Source organism: Miscanthus floridulus, chromosome 10 (assembly GCF_019320115.1).
Source record: "Miscanthus floridulus cultivar M001 chromosome 10, ASM1932011v1, whole genome shotgun sequence".
NCBI classification, from domain to species: Eukaryota; Viridiplantae; Streptophyta; class Magnoliopsida; order Poales; family Poaceae; genus Miscanthus; species Miscanthus floridulus.
The window spans coordinates 130,236,306-130,254,636 of NC_089589.1; the positions used below are offsets into that span (position 1 = coordinate 130,236,306).

The window sequence follows — 18,331 nt, forward strand, 5'->3', positions numbered from 1 at the left end:
CTACATCATGAGATTTTGCAAACCTTGAAAATACCGCAAGAATACGTCATTGTTGGATCCAGATAAAGAGCAAAGAAATCATTACTCTGCACAAAAATATTTCACATTGAAATAAATCTGTCACTACTTAGTCAGTTCAACAATGGAAGTGAATGATTTCCAGCATATGGATGGAGGGAGAATAGTTGTAAACTTCGAGCAGTTAGTTATCATATTTATTCTTAAAAATACAAAGAAAGCTCACTAACCAGATCGTAGTGTTCAGATATATTTTTACGAGCTTTGGATACACTATTCTTCCGCCAGGCATGACGCAGAAAATATTTTGCAAATGCAACTCCACTAATTCCAAGCAATTTGTATAACCACTGCAGGGCACATTTGAACAAGTTCAGCAATAGCATATTCATATACGATCCTTCATATTGATGAAACAGTTCAGATGTTTTCTTAGAATTAAGATGAGATACCTTGTCCTTTTAGTGCTGTATAACCTCTTGCGTTCACATCTATTAGCCATTATAATCTGTACCAATATGGCTCATAGATTTAGTCAGAAAACAGAAACAGAGTAGCCAATCAAGTATTTGGGCATCCCGATACATTACAGAACTTTAAGAAATGCCGACTGGAGAATGGTAGAGGAACGTTTTGAGAAAAGACTCAGCAGTTGGAAGAGCAAACATCTATGTGGTCTATTCTATGTTAGCCAAAGGATCATGGTGGTTTAGGAATAGCTGATTTAAATCTTAAGAACATCGCTTTGCTGAGTAAATGGCTCTTCAAGCTCCTAACAACAGATGGTACTTGGCAACAATTGCTATGAAACAAATATCTAGGTTCTAAACCTGTAGTGCAAGTGGAACGTAAACAAGGTGATTCTCATTTTTGGGCTAGCTTGCTGAAGGTGAAATATGATTTCCTCCGCTTTGGATCTATATCACAACTTCCTCTGTCATTACATGATAACAGACACTACTCCATCCATTTCCCTACAGCTTGAGTATGCCCATCTTCTAGCTAATTAAAGTTTAGCAAGCCCATCTTCTACAGTTTAGCATGCCCATCTTCTCCCATCTACAGCTTCTTACCTAGGAATTTTTAATCGTGGTTAGGATTCGAGATACTACAAGATGAGTTTCTGTGTTCCCTGAACAATCTTTTTTTTAGGGAATATAGGACTGTTAGAAACTTGAGAGCAATCTATAATGGGTGCATCTATTCCAACTATCACACTATATAAAATAAGTTTCAAATAATTGTACAACTCAGGTATAATACCAAGAACATAAGGACGCCCTAGCCTCACTCAGGTATAAGACCAAGAACATAAGGACAACTCCAAGCGCAGCGATGATGAACAAGGGCACCAGGATCAACCACACTGGCCCTGCCCAGATTTGCTACAATCTGTAAAACAACTCAAGAGACACAAGCACAATCCAAATGGAAACACAAGGTACACAGTACTGTAACTGCAATCCCAAACGAAAAATGTATACCTTGTGCCATTTCATCGAACATGTTGAGGGCATCATCCATAGAAGCGTCTACACTACCATAATATCTCACTGGCTATATCATCCACCCAAAGTTCTTCAAATTAACCGGGAAAAGGAAGGGCAAGTAAGAAAAGGAGAGGCACATACATCTGATCAGTACCATAATTAGCTGCTTGTTGACGGACCTCCTCCAGATCCGTGAGCAGCTGCCGCACGATGGCGCTATACGTGAGGGCGAACAACTCCAGATCGCCGCGTTTCCCCTCCCCTACTTCCGCAGCTGTGAAACCCGAGCAAGCAGATCAGAAAGCGAATGGAACGCAATCGAATCGAAGGATAAGGATAAGGAGAGGGATTGTGTGAGCTCACAACGGACTCCTGGATGATCCTCCTGGCCACGTGGAGGACGGATGGGGAGATGAAGACCTCCAGAACCCTAACTTCGGCCCCGCCGCAGCCTTGGGCGCTGCCTCAGCCTCCACCTCCTCCATGGCGTCCTCTGGCCTCAGCTGCATCGTCGGCGGCACCTAGACAAGAAGCGGTCGCAGCCTCTCCACCGCGTGGGAGAGGAGCCGCAGACCGAGAGCGCTGGCGCCCACACCACACGGTGTCGGACGGGGACTCAATGGGGGTGACGGTGGCGGAGACGTGGAGGCGCGGCTTCCCAGCGGCGTCGGGGAGGCATCAGGAGGTGGCCCGGGGGCAGGGGCGGCGGGGAGGGGCAGCGTGGGGGAGAGACGGATCGAGGGGCTCGGAGGAGAGGGAGAGAGAGGGAGTCGAGACGGAGAGAGGGAGTCTAAGACGGAGGCAGTAGATATTTTGGATGGGCAGGGCATTTGTAGGGACGGCTCAATCACCAGCCGCCCCTACAAATAGAAACTCCGGGGGCGGTAGGTGAGTGAGCCGCCCCTACAAATCAGACTCATTTGTAGGGACGGGTTGTATCACCAGCCGCCCCTACTGTTCTATTTGTAGGGGCGGCTGGTGTGTGGGCTCCCGAGCACGCCACTGTAGGGGCGGCTCCATCACCAGCCGCCCCTACAAAAAATTCATCCCGTTGCTAAAAATCGTTTTTTACGTAGTGAGTTTCACCGCCGGTTTGAAGGTAGATGGTCTCTCCAAGAGAAAGAGATTAGAAACATATGGGTTGATATGTGCCGGGTCGTCACACGCAAGATTATTCGCTTTGAAGGGAATTGTTTTGATGATACCTTTGAGTTAGCACAGCCATAGTACAGAGACCTTGTTGATTTTGCTAGGCTAGATCCGAATAAAGATGATTTTTAGTGAATTTCAAGACTTCATACAACATATGAGTTCAAAGCATTGATGTATATCTGTTTGTTGTATACTTGATAGATGAGTATGTGTGTTTGTGGATACATGGAAATATAATTGTCTGTGATGTATATTTCTTGTGCCATTATAATTGGTTGTGATGTCTCTTTGAATTTGAATATGATCAAGTTTAATCACTACTATAGGAAACTTAACCGAGGCGGGCAATCGCTTAACCGAGGCGGGCAAGCCGTCCGCCACCGTCAAAAGGTCACGGTTAATCCGGCCTTAACGGAGGCGGTTGGATTGCCCGACTCGGTTAAACCATATTAACCAAGGCGGGCACCATTAACGCCCGCCTCGGTTAATCATTCTCCAAATATCCCGATCCCGGGCCAAAAAAATAGCAATTTTTTTTAATCCCAGGAGGACCCCACCAGACAGCCACATGCCGCAAGTCCTGCATTTTTTCACGTGAAAATCACGTGCTACGTGGCTGTGGGGGTTCCAACCCCTGACATCGCCCTCGCATGTAACCTCATTTAACACTCCACCCCATTGTCACTTAATAAAATGATTTCGAATGAAAAAAGTCGTCAAGTACAAAGTTCTATAACTTTTCGAGATCTACAACTTTTATTTTGATCATTTAGCCATCCAAAGTCGTTTGAAAATTTCAAATATGAGTACTTAATTTATTTTCATCCGAGATTTATAGCCCCAGGCTTAACCGAGGCGGGCACTATAAGGCAACCGCCTCGGTTAATCGTATGTTAACCGAAGCGGTTGCATTGCACCAAACACCTCGGTTAATCGATTAACCGAGGCGGGCCACCTAAGGCAACCGCCTCGGTTAATAGGCGGTTACTTTGAACCAACCAACTCGGTTAATATAGGGCAACTGCCTCGGTTAATTGGCATTAACCGAGACGGTTCGGTTATGTTGCCCGCCTCGGTTAAGCATTAATCGAGGCGGTTGCTGGGCGGGCTGCCCGGCCACGATTAACCGAGGTGGGCAACCGGCCCAACCGCCTCGGAGCCTATTTTGGAAACGCCTTGTAAAAGTTTTTTAGTAGTGAATAGTAATATGGCGCGGAGCATTTGAATTCTTCAAAAAAATTTATATTGGCAGTATATGTTAATAACCTGCCTCTGAAAATTAGTTAATATAAGCGGTTCTGTTACATAAACCGCCTGTGTAAAAATGTTTACACAGGCGGTTAGCTTAAGCGACATAGGCTTGACGCCAATGTACATCCATTTACACAAACGGTTGTCTTAAGACTACCGTCAATGTAAATGGATTTACACATGTGGTTCTCAAACTGATGCTAGTGGACCGTCTCCATTTTCACTGACCTTTCACATAGGCGGTTCCAGGAAATGCCAGTGAAAATCGAAATAGTGCAGCAAAAAATACAACATGTCACCATAACAAAACAACGACGGCTACAATATTGAACACTCATCTGAAAAAAATTATTTTTGTTCAGCCATTGAAATATAGGATCAGGATGTGTGTAAAAGTAAAATTGGAGTACACCTGCTTGGCCCCCACTAGAGAGTTGGCCCTCATTTTGCTGGTCCTGGAAATTTATGTGCCAGCGTAGAACTTGGTCGCGTGTCGCTCGCCTCACGTACCTCTTGGCTCTTGCTCGGTTGCACCCCCATTTAATTTCCCCTGTTACTACTACTTTCCAACTGGATCGCTGACTGATGACCTGGCATACATCGGAACCAAGAAATGAGAAAAGACATACAAACAAATATATATGCATTGGAATCAAGAAAAGAGAGAAAAAAAACATATACAAACAAACAATTTGGCACCGTTGGTCAGCAAAATAAAGCTTGTCTAAGACGTTTTATACTGATGAAGATCAGGCCCGGCCCCTCCCCAGGTATGCATACAGTACTGCCCAAATACGCCAGATGTATCGACGGCGACACCGGTGATCACGCAACGCGACTTCTCCCGCTTCCTTTCTTTTGAAACCGGTGCTGGACTTCCTTTCCTTCTGCGCCGCTGCGCGAGCCACGAGGCAGCGAGTCGCTGGCCGGCCGGGCACATCCGCGACCCTGCGCACCACACGCGGCACTCCTGTCCGTGACGTGATCTGCACTGGGCGTCTGGGCGAGCCGGCTTCCAATTCCATCACCATCAGGCTTCAGGCAGGCGGCAGCAATCAGGTAGGCTCTGTCCTATTCGGCTATTCCTATAATCCTATGATCCCTAATTGTGTACGTACGGATTAATAATTGCAGTTACCCTATTTTACGAAACTGCAGTTCATAATTGTTTCTCTAAATTTTAATATAACCATGTCATCCAGAAAGTATGCTTCCGGCAATGATTAAAAAATGTTAGAAGAAAATTTTAAGGTAATTTAATATATATACAAATTATTTCATATAAATATTGTATTTGCATACAATTAACTGCTTATTAGTAACATTTCGTATATGTGTATAACTAGCAAGCAGTGAGTAGTACTAATAGTAGTATTATCATATTTATATAAAAAGGCTTAAAATTTTAGTTTCGTTCTAGGTAAAAAAAAAAAGACTCAGGACCGGCCCTGACGAAGACACGTACAGACTGGAGTAATGTGTAGCTGGTAGGTTACATGGACGGATAGGGATAAGCACCTCAAAAACCGGTCATGAAGTGATGACTGATGAAGACATATCGACCAACTGACCAGGCAGGCATGCACCGGAATTATTGAGCCAGCAGCCCCGATGGACAAAAGTCTCCAACGGCGTGCCTAGTACAATCAGAAACAGTGGACCGGAGAGCTGCTCCCATTACTCATAATATAATGGAATAAATAGAAGGAAAATCTGGTGATTGAAGGAGGCTCCACGTTCATGGAACTATCCAACTAAATATCAAAATGTGTGCTTGAATGTATAGGAGTACTTTGTTAACTAGGACTGCAGAGCAAGGCTAATAATACAGCCGGCTTGCTGGGTTCTTTATAGCCTTCTCTTAGCCTACCCATATAATAGTTAGCTCTTCACTATTAATACATGGTCCACTTATCTCTCTCATAAAGTTTTTTTTGTTCTTGTGCCTAAGCCGGCTGTAAACTTACAGCTCGCTTCTCCTCTCTCCTCTCCCCTCTCCTCCACCTCAGCATCTAGCCAACTTACAACATGCTATTATACTTGCTCTCAGCCGTGCTTTCCGTGGCCTCTAATCTTATATAAGACATAAGTATTAGAGTTCATATTATAACTATAACTAATAAAAATATGAATATTAATTAGCATGCTTTTTCGTTCGGATCATTTTCTAACTCAACATGTGTATAGATACTATGTGATATCTCTTCAATTGTGATAAACCTATCAATTATTGATCCATATGTTTTGTCTTCCATATACATAGTTCTTCCCCTCAACATGACACCACAGTGTATCTTCAATATCTATTTAGTTAAAACTTTCATTTTAGTTATAGTGGAACTACTTGTTGCATCCTATGTCTAGATTTTAATTTTCAAATTTTAAATTTAATTATTACTAGAGTTTTTATCATCAAGTTAAGTTCAAACCCAGTTCATCATAACAGCAGAGGTTAGTAATTATTTAGAAAACAATACTGATCCAACACTTATTATTATAAATGGTGATTAAGAGTGTACTTGCAAGATTTTATGTTTTTGGGGTTACATATGTTATAAAAAACTATGCCTACATGAGGATCAATATGTTATAAAAAACCTGTCTACACGAGGACAAAGTGTGACAGGCGTATGATAGGATGGAGAAGATAGATGACCGGACACAAAATCTATTCTAAGAAACCTACTTGCTAGATTTTCTTCAATTACTGATTTCACATAGTCCTTTCATGTATATCTATGAAACCTACCAGCGGTGGTCGAGATCTATATCTATGCGAGCCCCTGGGTTCACAGTTCACACACACGATGGCTGCTAGGTAGCGCGCTAGGTACCACCATCACGAACTATACAGACAACCCCTGTCCTCCTTATCAGACTCTCATCATTCACCACAAAGCTGCTTCGGCTTCACCAAGGGCAGCCCGGCGATCCAATAATCCTTTTATTTCCATGTACCAGAGGGAGAGGAGAGGAGACTACAACCTGGTGCTGGTATACATCTGAGATCCACGGAGAGTAGCAAGGTGCGTGTACATACATCTTCGTTGGATCAGCTCCGATCTAAATTGGTAACCCCAGTTTCGATCCATTGACCCGCAGTGTGCCGAATGGTTGCGAGTAGATGCTGGACCGAGGTTGAAGATCCACGGAAGCACCATTCATTGCGCTCCTTCCAAAGTTCCTAGGCTACCAACGTGAGCAGGGAGTCGGCCCCACGTCTGCCCTCCAGGAACGCAGAGAAAGCAGTTCTCGGCTGCCGAAAGAATTTGGTGTGAATTTCTATAAATTTGGTTAAACATAAGAAAAATCCTACTTCTCAAACTAGTGAAAACAAAGCAGAGCAGAGTAGGGTACGTAAATCGAGAGATGCCACTAGTGAAAAACAATAGCAGCGGATCACCGTGCACACGACACGTGAAATGCTGGATCACCATGTGCGTGCATGTGACCCCAGCAGGCCAGCTTCATTACTTTGTGGTAGTTCCGGCGCTCGGCCTGTGTGTAGATTACTGAATTTTTTTTTCTTTTGTGAATAGATTAGTGAAGACTTAATTAAGCGGGCATGCATGTGATTCCAAATCTTTTAACGGCGTTGTTATATTACATCGATGAACGAGAAATATACAAAGGACCTGTCTCAGTCAGCTTGGTACTCCTCTACTCCATTCTCCCAGCTCTACTCCTATACATGGAGAATCGCTTCCTGCTGGACTTGGATCACCCATTCACGCATTCTCTTTTCCACACTTTCATTCCGCAAAGAGCCCTGCAATAAGAAGTTGAGGTCAGCACTTTCCTTCGCCGAAGTTTTGTCCACCTCCATTCCATGCACCTTCGACGATTTTGCTTATAGTTAATTTTTATACCATGTTATGTGCTCTTTAGGGATAATATTGATGCAAATCTGTGCTTATATATGTATGATCTACTACTAGCAGGTAGATAGGCTTGAGCCATGGCGGCCGCCCTGGATGCTTTAGCACCCTACGTGAAGAAGCTTATCGCGGACATGGCACAAGAAGAGGTGTCCGTGCTGCTTGGCGTCTCCAGCGAGATCACCAAGCTGGAGGACAACATGGAAGGCCTCAAAGCCTTCCTCAATGATGCCGAGAGGAGGCGCATCACCGACACGAGCGTGCAAAGATGGTCGACAAAGCTCAAGAACGCCATGTATGATGCGACTGACATCCTTGACCTGTGCCAGCTCAAGGCTGACAAGCGGAGGGAGTCTAGAGGCGGTGGCAATGTGGAGCATAAGTCGCCCGGCTGTTTCCAGTCATTGCTCTTCTGCCTGTGGAATCCCATGTTCGCACACAAGATAGGCAGCCGCATCAAGGAGCTCAACAAGAGGCTGGAAAGCATCCACAAGGAGGCGGACAAGTACAAGTTCAATATTGGCCTCGGTTCCAACCTGGAGCCAAGGAAGCTAACTGCTGCTGAGTTATCCAGCTATAGGACAAGTTCACAGGTCGACGAGTCAGCCATAGTTGGGGAACAGATAGAGAAGGATACAAGGGAGCTCGTCCAGGTGCTAACCACAGATGATGATAATAATCACAACATCAAAGTCGTGTCTATCATCGGTGCAGGTGGCATGGGAAAGACTACTCTTGCTCAGAAGATCTTCAATGATACAAGCATCCAAGAGCACTTCAAGACGAAGACGATATGGCTAAGCATCACTCAACAGTTTGACGAGGTTGAGCTACTGAGGACAGCAATCAAGCATGCTGGAGGCGACCATGGTGCCGAGAAGGACAAAAACACTGTGACGGAGACCCTATTCCACACGCTGTCCAGTGGAAGGTTTCTGCTGGTGATGGATGACGTGTGGAGCCAGAAAGTGTGGAACGACGTGCTTAGTGTCCCAGTCAGAAATGCTAGCAAGAAACAACCTGGAAGCAGGGTCCTTGTCACCACAAGATCTGCACACCTACCCCAACAGATGCAAGCCCCCCTGCACCAACACCGTGTCAACCCTCTAGAGAATGATGATGCTTGGTCTTTGCTCAAGAAGCAGCTGCAGCCTGATCAGGTTAGTTGTCTATCCATACTTTATACAACAAGGCTATATACTTGATTTTGATAGAAAGCATATGGATCGGAGTTCCGTTAAATCTAAGCATTCGTGCTAGGAACACCAGCTTATGAGAGTAGCAAAAGGAGACCAGTAAAACTATGATCTAGAAGAAATAATCAAATGTAACAAGAAAACACTAGGATCAAGTTAGCTATTATTCACTCCAATGAAATATTTAGTGCATGGCTAGCTCCGTATGAAGTCTAGCTATTTGAAATTTGATGGTATTTGAAATGTAACATCAATTATAGTGGAAGTTAATAGTGACCAAAATACCCCTGACTATTATAGTGCAACAATTAATAGTTATCTAAAAAATTCATAACTTTTGCATATGAAGTCGTATGAACATAAACTTTAAATATAATCAAAATTGTAGAGCTCAATAATATCAATAGCTTTGTAATTGACAAATTCTTTGTTTCAAACTATTTAGGTTGCCAAAACTTCCTTTGAAATAATCAAATTTTGACAAAATCTATAAATATAAATGATATCAGATATTGACATGGTATATACGAAATTTGTAGTTATCAGTAGGATCTAAACTTTGTAGATGATAATTTTTTATCTGAAGTAATATAGAGTCTCTTCTTAAATTTTGAAATCCAAAATTTAGGAATTTCAAATTACTTCAAACATTGGAACAGACGTTTTAAAATGTTAAATTTCAAATTTAAAAATATAAAATAATAAAATGAATATTCAGCATTCTAAATAACTTAAGATATTCTAACTTTGAATTTAGTATTTGGGTATTTGATTTCATACTATAAATAATTTTCAATCCAAAACTTGTGAACAACAAAATTATAGATCTCACTAAGCACTACAATTTTGATATAATGTTCGCCTTCACCCAACTTTATATGCAATTATGAATTTTTGGATAACTATTAAAGGTTTGTATTATAATAGTCAGGTGCATTTGGGTCACTTTTAACTTCTCTCTCCAAAGTAGTCCTTAGAAATATTATTTTAATAGCTACATTATCTAAGAACCAATTACCAGCATTGAAAAGTACTTTGTAGCCAAGACAACAGTGAGCAGTGTCCCTTAGCAAAGACCACCATTGAAGAGTGCCCTACCTCAAATCTTTACAAAATGGCACACTTTTAATATGTTGGCGAATCTAAGTGTCCTGGTCATATAGAAGGACCATGGTCAAATTACACTTGAGCGGGCGGAGCCTCCTTGAGTGGGCGGAGCTCGCTATAGTGGTCGGCGACGTAGGCCAGGCTCCCGAAGTTGAGGACCTGGCCCGGAGCGAAGGTGCTAGCCGTGATGGAGAACTCGCCGGGGAAGTGGACGCCACCGTCTAGGGCTGCACCACTTGCTCTGGCGACGAGGCAGGTGGCTCCGACCACTATAGAGCAGGAATCACACTTGACGTCCTCCCCTACCTAGAGCGCCAGCTGTCACGGAATCAGAACCGCGGCAAGCATTGTTGTTTGTATTAGTGTCAGAGTACATGTCTCCAGTGTCTTGGGTGGACTCAAGAACACAAGAATCAACAGAAGGGACACAACGGTATATCCTGGTTCGGGCTCTCGGGTCCCTACGTCCAGCAGCTGATGATCCTTATACTCAAGAGCACCCAAAATCTGGGGGTTACAACAGAGTGTAAGAGAGAGAGATTTGTAGGGGATCACTCGGTGCTGATCCTAGGGAAGCCTCACCGCCGGTGGAGCCTTTCCCCTCACCGAAGAGGAGGAAGACGATTGGAGGAAGGGGAAGGAGATCTCGGTGCCCCTCTCAGGGTGGATTTGCTCTTGATGCATAGCACGAACTGGTTTGCTGAGGAGTCCAACGATCCGTCTAAGGATTGTCTAGAATTGTGTTCTGGAATCGTCCTCTCCCATCTTAGGATCCGACCTCCCCTTACATAACAAGGTAGGTAGGGTACATGACGGTTTGTGAGAGTTTAGCCTATGGTCTACATGCGCCGGAGTCCAGGATGGTCTTACCGTGGCGTCTTGTGGACCGTGGCGATGTCGTGCAGCCGAAGAAGCCCTAGGCATCGTCCGGCTACTCTGTTCTGACACGCTGAATGTCAGGCTATGTCGGCTTGGACCGGTCTTCACCAGGTGCGCCGTCTGAAGGCTTCTTGGTGGCGAAGATAGCCGGCTTGGGGGGCTGACGCGCGAGCCCGGAAGCCCTGGAGACCCCGAGGCTAGCGGAGGAGTTTGGCTTCTTGCGTCACACCCAGTGCGTGACCCTTTCGGAGGAGCGGTTGACAGTGCTGCGCCCGCGGGGCAGTGCCGGGAAGGAGCTAAGGATCAGGTCCATGCTCCCTTCGATCGGGAGCCTAGGGCTCGGGCGAGCCCCCGAGCCCCAAGCAGAGGCGCCGGGCGGGCTCGGGCTCGGCCCAATGCCTTAGCTGGAGGGTGCGCGTGAGCGCACCCGATGGGTGAAGCCCCCGAGCGATCCGGGAGGGGTCGGTCGTGGGATCTCTCGGTCGGGAACCCTTGATCCTATGGCTTAACATATCTCTATGTTTGGATTTCGTCAATAAGTAACCTCTAAATATAATGTTTGTCTAAATTATCCACCTATGTCATTACAAACCATAATGTAAAGTAGTCCAAAATTTACAACTAAATTACTCAGTCTACCATTTCTTATAAACCAAAACGAAGACCCTAAGTGTGCATATAAACGAATATTTTAATGCATCAAGTGCGTCCTAGTATATAATGCCCTGATTTCGACTTTCGACTATCCTAGTCGTCCTATAGCTAATAATACCACGTAGCTGCCACACAACAAATTTAAAACGCAAAGAGACCATTTAAAGTCTGATTCCTGTAGCTGCCACTACAAAACTTTCTGTAGTATAGTCCTATTTCCCGAATGAGAACATTTAAAGCCCAATTGCAATGCACGGATTCCATATATTAGTCTTATGGGATTTTGCGCCCATTCATGCGGATTCCATTTGAAATCGGCCCTTTCCAAGCATAGTCTTGTGCTTATTTTCGAATAAAGGACGGTACACTTCCAATACGTTGGCCAACCTACGCTTCATTGTTTTACTGAAGAAGCTTATTTACTTAGAGAAGTACATAAGCAACCTGATAGTTGTTAGAAATAATTAAGAAGCTTTAAATTAATTGTTGGCAGGTAGATGGAATTGATCAACTGAAAACTATTGGGATGGAAATTCTTGAAAATTGTGATGGCTTACCACTTGCAATTAAAGTGATTGGAGGTCTCTTGAGCACAAGATACCCAAGTGAGCATGAGTGGAAATCTGTATTGAACAAGCCAGCTTGGTCACTGACCGGACTGCCTCCAGAACTCGACAACCGGCTATACTTGAGCTATGAGGACTTGTCTCCCCAGATAAAGCAATGCTTTCTGTACTGCTCACTATTTCCTAAAGGTGAAGAAATCATTGGAGATGTAGTAACTCAAATGTGGATTAGTGAAGGATTTATCCAACCTTTGGATGGTAGTAGTATCATTTCACATGAGTATGGGTTCGAAGAGATGGCAACTGAGTACTACCGAGAGTTAATAAAGAGGAACCTTTTACAACCTATAAAAGGATATTTGCTCACTGGATACCGGTGCACCATGCACGATGTGGTCCGCACCTTTGCTGAATACATGGCAAGAGAAGAATCACTAGTGGTGGTGGTTGGCAGAGAACAGGCTCCTACTGGTATGCATGTCCGTCGCCTCTCCATAGAACAGACCGTATCAGTACTGGATTGGGGCATTTTGCAAAGGCGAGAGTCACTTAGGACATTAATTATAAATTCTAGAGTAAACTTTCATCTTCCTAGTGATTTGCTAGGTAGTTTCTCTTGTCTGCGGGTACTGTACATATGCTCTGTTGACTCAGATACCTTGGTTCCCTCTATATCTATGTTGAAGCACTTAAGATACCTTCACTTGGAGGAAACTGATATATCTTGGCTACCAGATGATATCCAGAAGATGAAATTTCTACTGTACATTTCACTTGGTTACTGTAAGAAGCTATGCTATCTTCCTGGCAGCATCATAAAACTTGTGCATCTAAGATCTCTTGACATCCAAGGATCAAATGTTAATATCATTCCTAAGGGGTTCAGTGAGTTAACAAATCTGAGGTCACTTTATGGCTTCCCAGTACACGTGGACATGGATGCAAGCAATAGCTGGTGTAGTTTGCAAGAGCTGGAGCCTCTCTCTCAGCTTAGGGATCTTACATTATATGGCCTAGAGAAGGTGCAGGACAGCCGGATGGCTGAAAAGGCCATGATTAGCAGCAAGTGCCACCTTGGGTGTCTAGAATTGAACTACAGTGCAAGTAGACATACTATAGGGACAGGTGGTGCTGAGGCAGAGCAGCAGCAACAACAGAGTGTATTGGCCCCCAATTCCAAGCGTCATCCTCGGTGGCAGCTAGAGGTTCCGATGCTAGTACATCTGCACCGTTTCGTAAACTGAGACGGCTGTATTTGGATGGGCTACGTGAGTGGGAGGAGTGGGAATGGAACGACTGTGAGGAGCATATGGATGTGGAAACTGCCATAGCCATGCCTTGTCTGGAGAGACTCCAAATCAAAAACTGCAAGCTGAGCTGTCTTCCACCAGGCCTCGCCAGCACCAAGAGGCATACTCTTAGAGAACTATGGCTGTACGAGCTCACCAACCTGACACATGTGGAGAACATCCCTTCAGTTGTGAAACTTGACGTGTTTGACTGCCCTGAGCTGAAGAGGATCAGCGGCCTCTCCAGGTTGCAGAAGATGAGGATCACTTGCTGCCCAAAGCTGGAGGTTCTAGAAAGTGTCCCAGCACTCGACAGTCTTCGACTGGAGGACGCCACCATGGACACGCTTCCGGAATACCTGCGAGCTGTACACCCAAGGTATCTCGAGATGGGTTGCAACAAGAAGTTATACGAATCCTCCTCATCTCCAGGTAGCTCTGAATGGAAGAAGATCAGCCTTATTCGAAAGCGCAGTATCAATTGATTGAAGATTCAGATACAGATTCGGATGAACATTCAGATCATGCTAAGGTAATTTAATTTGCACCTGCATCGAAGACATCTAATGCGTCCAGGTAATTTAATTTGCACCCTTTCACTAGCCGAAAGTGGATTCAGATATTAATTGTTGCTTGTACCTCAATTCGTTGCATAACCACACTAATCTCCATGCATCGATCACTTATACGTACGTCAATTATATGGGTGATTAGCAGGGAGGAGAATCATTCATCCGACCATACACAGGCACAGGCACTGCGGGGCGTCAAATATGGTGTTTGAACGAAGTGTTGAAACAGCCTCCTCCTCTAACGAGAAGGCATCCACAGTTGTTAACAGTCAATTGTCTTAGAATATCGATCTGTGTCCTCTGTTCATCTTCTCCCTCTTCAAGTCACGTTTGTATATTTATTGTCTCCTAAATTTCTGTTGATGGACGAACTTTACCTTTTTTCTTGTACACAATTATAAATCATCTTAGGCAACACATGATGCTTCCAGCTACATGGGTCACTAAGAGCATGAGGCTTTTAAAGATGGACAAACTTTGGCCCCCGTTTGGCAGGGCTCGCTTAGTTCGTATTCTAAAGTAAACTTTATTTATCCCGGTAATCGATATGCCATCAGTTTGGTACTATCTGCTTGCTCTTGCTTTGGCCAAAAATCCAGTTGTATGGGTGAGTGGCGCACTCTACTCAGTTGTGCAGTTTTTGGGCCCGGTTTTCATTCAAAAAACTAAACAAGCACTTGTTTTTGTTTTTTTGTGTAATAAAAAATGTGGCTAAGCGTTTGCCATCCCTTAGGAAGAAAAGACACACAGGACTCTGTACAGATTGCCATGGGCTGGACGACGCTTGGAATTATAATATGGTGAAGCAGAGTGCTGAATAGAATCCTTGTGCACAAACTTTGGCACTAGTGTTTTCATATTCTTTTGCTCGCATATTTGTAAATTAATTAAGGTTCCGCCTTGGATTGTTATAATGAACGGTCATGTGGTGATGAACGAAACGTTCTGTAACCTGCACCAACAAGCCCATGGGTGATGAGAGCATGTACAGACCTGGCATGCATGGGAACCATGAAATGAGAAAAGACATACAAACAAATATATATGCATCGGAATCAAGAAAAGAGAAACAAACGTATACAAACAAAGCTTGTCTTAGAAGTTAAATGAACAGTATCCCAAGTTATATAGTACTGATGAGGACATGTATAGACGGTCATTTATTACTGATTGCATTGTCTAATGGGGACGAAAAAGACTGATAGACTACTCTGTACCGGATCATTTGTGGCAGTATATCCGATGAGCAAGGACTGCTGCACCTGATAATGACAACTGTAGCATCTGCTAGTGTACGCACGCCTGCTGCCAATGCGCCTCCATCTAAAGTACACTGCTCTAGCAAATTATTGTGATGAGAAAGAGTATGTTTAGCAGGAAGGGCAATGGTGTCCAGGAGGTTTCACAAGAAGTCAGAAAAGAAGGGTACAGCGCCTATGGAATAGAGAGCTAGAACAGGCCCATAAACCTGGTAAACCTCAAGTATGGTGTGCTAAACAAATAACTAATAAGGGTCAACCATTGGCTAATATTTAAATGGCTTTTCTTTTGCTGTCAGAATTTAGAGCTCCAGCAGATCAAGAAGTCTATTCAAATTTTGATGAATCAGAATATGAGGAGATGGTTGCCAAATTGATAGTGATATAGCAAGCTATATTTGATAAGCCAATTAAGCATCGGCACTTGAAGGCTTTATATGTAAAAGGTTTTATTGATGGGAAGCCGATGAGCAAAATTTTGGTGGATGGAGGTGCTTCTGTTAATCTTATGCCTTATACTACTTTTCGCAAGCTTGGTAAGGGACTAGGAGATTTAATTGGGACTGACATAATTCTTAAGGATTTTGAGGATAATGCATCCAAGACCAGGGGGCAATAAATGTTGAATTGACAATTGGAAGTAAGACTTTGCTCACTACATTCTTTGTCATTGATGGAAAGGGTTTGTACAGTTTACTCCTTGGTCATGATTGGATTCATGCAAATTATTGTGTACCATCGACTATGCATCAACGCTTGATTTAGTGGTATGGAGATGATATTGAGCTAGTTCATGCTGATAATTCTGTGAGTATAGTAATAGCTGATCCAATATACTGGGAACTAAAAGATTTTGAGTATTTTTCTGGCAAGCGATAGGAAGGAGGCTTCATCAAAATCAATGATGAAAATCAACAGCCAATTCAAGCAGTCGGCTCTGAGAGTTTGTTTTAATGGATAATCCAATAGATGGTACAGATGGTAAATTAGGACATGGCTTTACGTATGTAAGTACTAAGTTGGATCCTGAGTATAAGCGAGAGTAGATAGATTTATTAAAGGAATTTAAAGATTATTTTGCTTGGGAATATTGTAAAATGCCTAGTCTAGATCGATCAATTATTGAACATCGGTTGCTAATCAAACCTGGATATCAGCCATTTAAACAAACTCCAAGGAGATTTAACCCAAATGTTCTTGATGATATCAAAAAGGAGACCGAAAGATTACTAGAAGCAAAATTTATCCGACCGTGCCGTTATACAGAGTGGATATCAAGTGTTGTTCCTGTGTATAAGAAAAATGGGAAGCTAAGAGTTTGCATTGATTTAAGAGATCTGAACAAGGCTACACCTATGGATGGTTATCCGATGCCAATAGCCGATATGTTGGTAGATGCAGCAGCCGGGCACAAGGTTATTAGTTTTATGGATGGCAATGTAGGATATAATCAAATTTGTATGGCTGAGGAATACATAGCAAAAATAGCTTTTAGGTGCCCTGGTATAATCGGTTTCTTTGAATGGGTTGTGATGACCTTTGGTTTAAAGAATACTCGTGCAACTTATCAGAGGGCAATGAATTATATTTTTAATAAGTTGATCGGCAGGATTGTTGAAATCTACATTGATGATGTGGTGGTAAAATTCAAAGGGTACAAAGAACATCTAGCTGATTTACGGGAGACTTTAGAGTGTACAAGAAAACATGGTTTAAAGATGAATCCTAATAAGTGTGCCTTTAGAGTATCAGCTGGATAATTTTTGGGTTATATAGTCCACAAGAGAGGAATTGAAATTTGTCAAAAAAGTATGAAAGCAATTGATGAGGCAGTATCCCTCACTACTAAAACAGAGTTATAATCTTTGTTTAGTAAAATTAATTTTATTAGAAGGTTTATTTCAAATTTGTCAGAAAGGGTTCTGCCATTTTCTCCTTTGTTGAAGCTGAAAAATGATCAAGAATTTAAATATGGTGACATACAATAAAAGACGTTTGAGGAAATAAAAGAATATATGAAATATCCACCTATGCTGGTCCCTCCTCAGTAAGGTAAACCTTTTAAGTTGTATCTGTCGGCCGATAACCAAATAATTAGATTGGCCTTAATGCAAGAGTTTGAATAAAAAGAACGAGTTGTTTTCTATTTAAGTAGAAGGCTTTTGGACTAAGTTATGCTTATGCTTATATATCTCTTGCCCTAAGTTGCGACATTACTTGTTATCGGCTGAGTGTATAGTTGTGTCTAAGGCTGATGTGATCAAGCACATGTTATCAATGCCAATATTAAATAGGAGAATGGGAAAGTGGACTCTTGCATTATCAGAATTTGACTTGAGGTACAAATTGGCTAAAGCAGTCAAGGGGCAAGTAATAGCTGATTTTAATACTCAGCATCATAAGCCAAGTATTGGCTATGTAGAACTGATACCTTCGACATTGTTCTTTGATGGATCATCGTGCAAGCAAGGTGGTGGCACTGGTGTTGTTATTGTTTCAACTCGGAGGGCAAGTTTTGAGTTTGCTTTTCCAATTAAACCAATGACTACCAACAATCAAGCAGAATATGAAGCTATTCTTAAGGGACTTCAACTTCTTCATGAAGTAAAGGCTGAGTCAATTGAAATATTTGGAGATTCATAGTTAGTTATTAATCAGTTGATCAGCCTACATGAATGTAAAGATGATATTCTGAGGGATACTATGATGAATGCCAGAGGTTACTCAAGGAGTTTCCCCATATTTCTCTTTAGGATATTCCAAGAGCACAAAATCAAGAGGGTAATCGGTTAGCTCAGAGTGCGTCAGGTTATCGAGTATTTTAAGAGATCTTAAGCAGTGAAACCTGACTAAGGATTGGAGAGTTGAAATAGCCGATTATCTTAAGAATCCATCACAAAAGGTTACCAGGAAACTAAAGCATAATTTGACTAAGTATATTTTGTTAGATGATCAGTTATATTACAAGACAGTGATGCAGTGTTGCCTAAATGCTTAAATCAAGAAAAAACTAAAGTGTT

The 18,331-nt window shown here is 42.9% G+C and overlaps 1 protein-coding gene across 1 annotated transcript; it reads left to right on the top strand.

Annotated features, from left to right (window-relative positions):
• Positions 1-6,735: 6,735 nt before the first annotated feature.
• On the top strand, positions 6,736-12,930 carry LOC136489622 (putative disease resistance protein RGA1). The gene is made up of 4 exons (XM_066486201.1): positions 6,736-6,937; positions 7,853-8,949; positions 12,119-12,870; positions 12,927-12,930. Exons 2-4 carry the CDS (start codon positions 7,870-7,872, stop codon positions 12,928-12,930), a joined length of 1,836 nt encoding a protein of 611 aa, XP_066342298.1. The 5' UTR covers positions 6,736-6,937; positions 7,853-7,869.
• The last annotated feature ends 5,401 nt before the right edge of the window (positions 12,931-18,331 follow it).

Excerpts from the sequence above, each read along its gene's own strand:
- LOC136489622 (XM_066486201.1), top strand. The coding sequence starts at position 7,870 with ATGGCGGCCGCCCTGGATGCTTTAGCACCCTACGTGAAGAAGCTTATC. Across the intron at positions 8,950-12,118 it reads AGCAGCTGCAGCCTGATCAG|GTAGATGGAATTGATCAACT; the intron begins GTTAGTTGTCTA and ends AATTGTTGGCAG.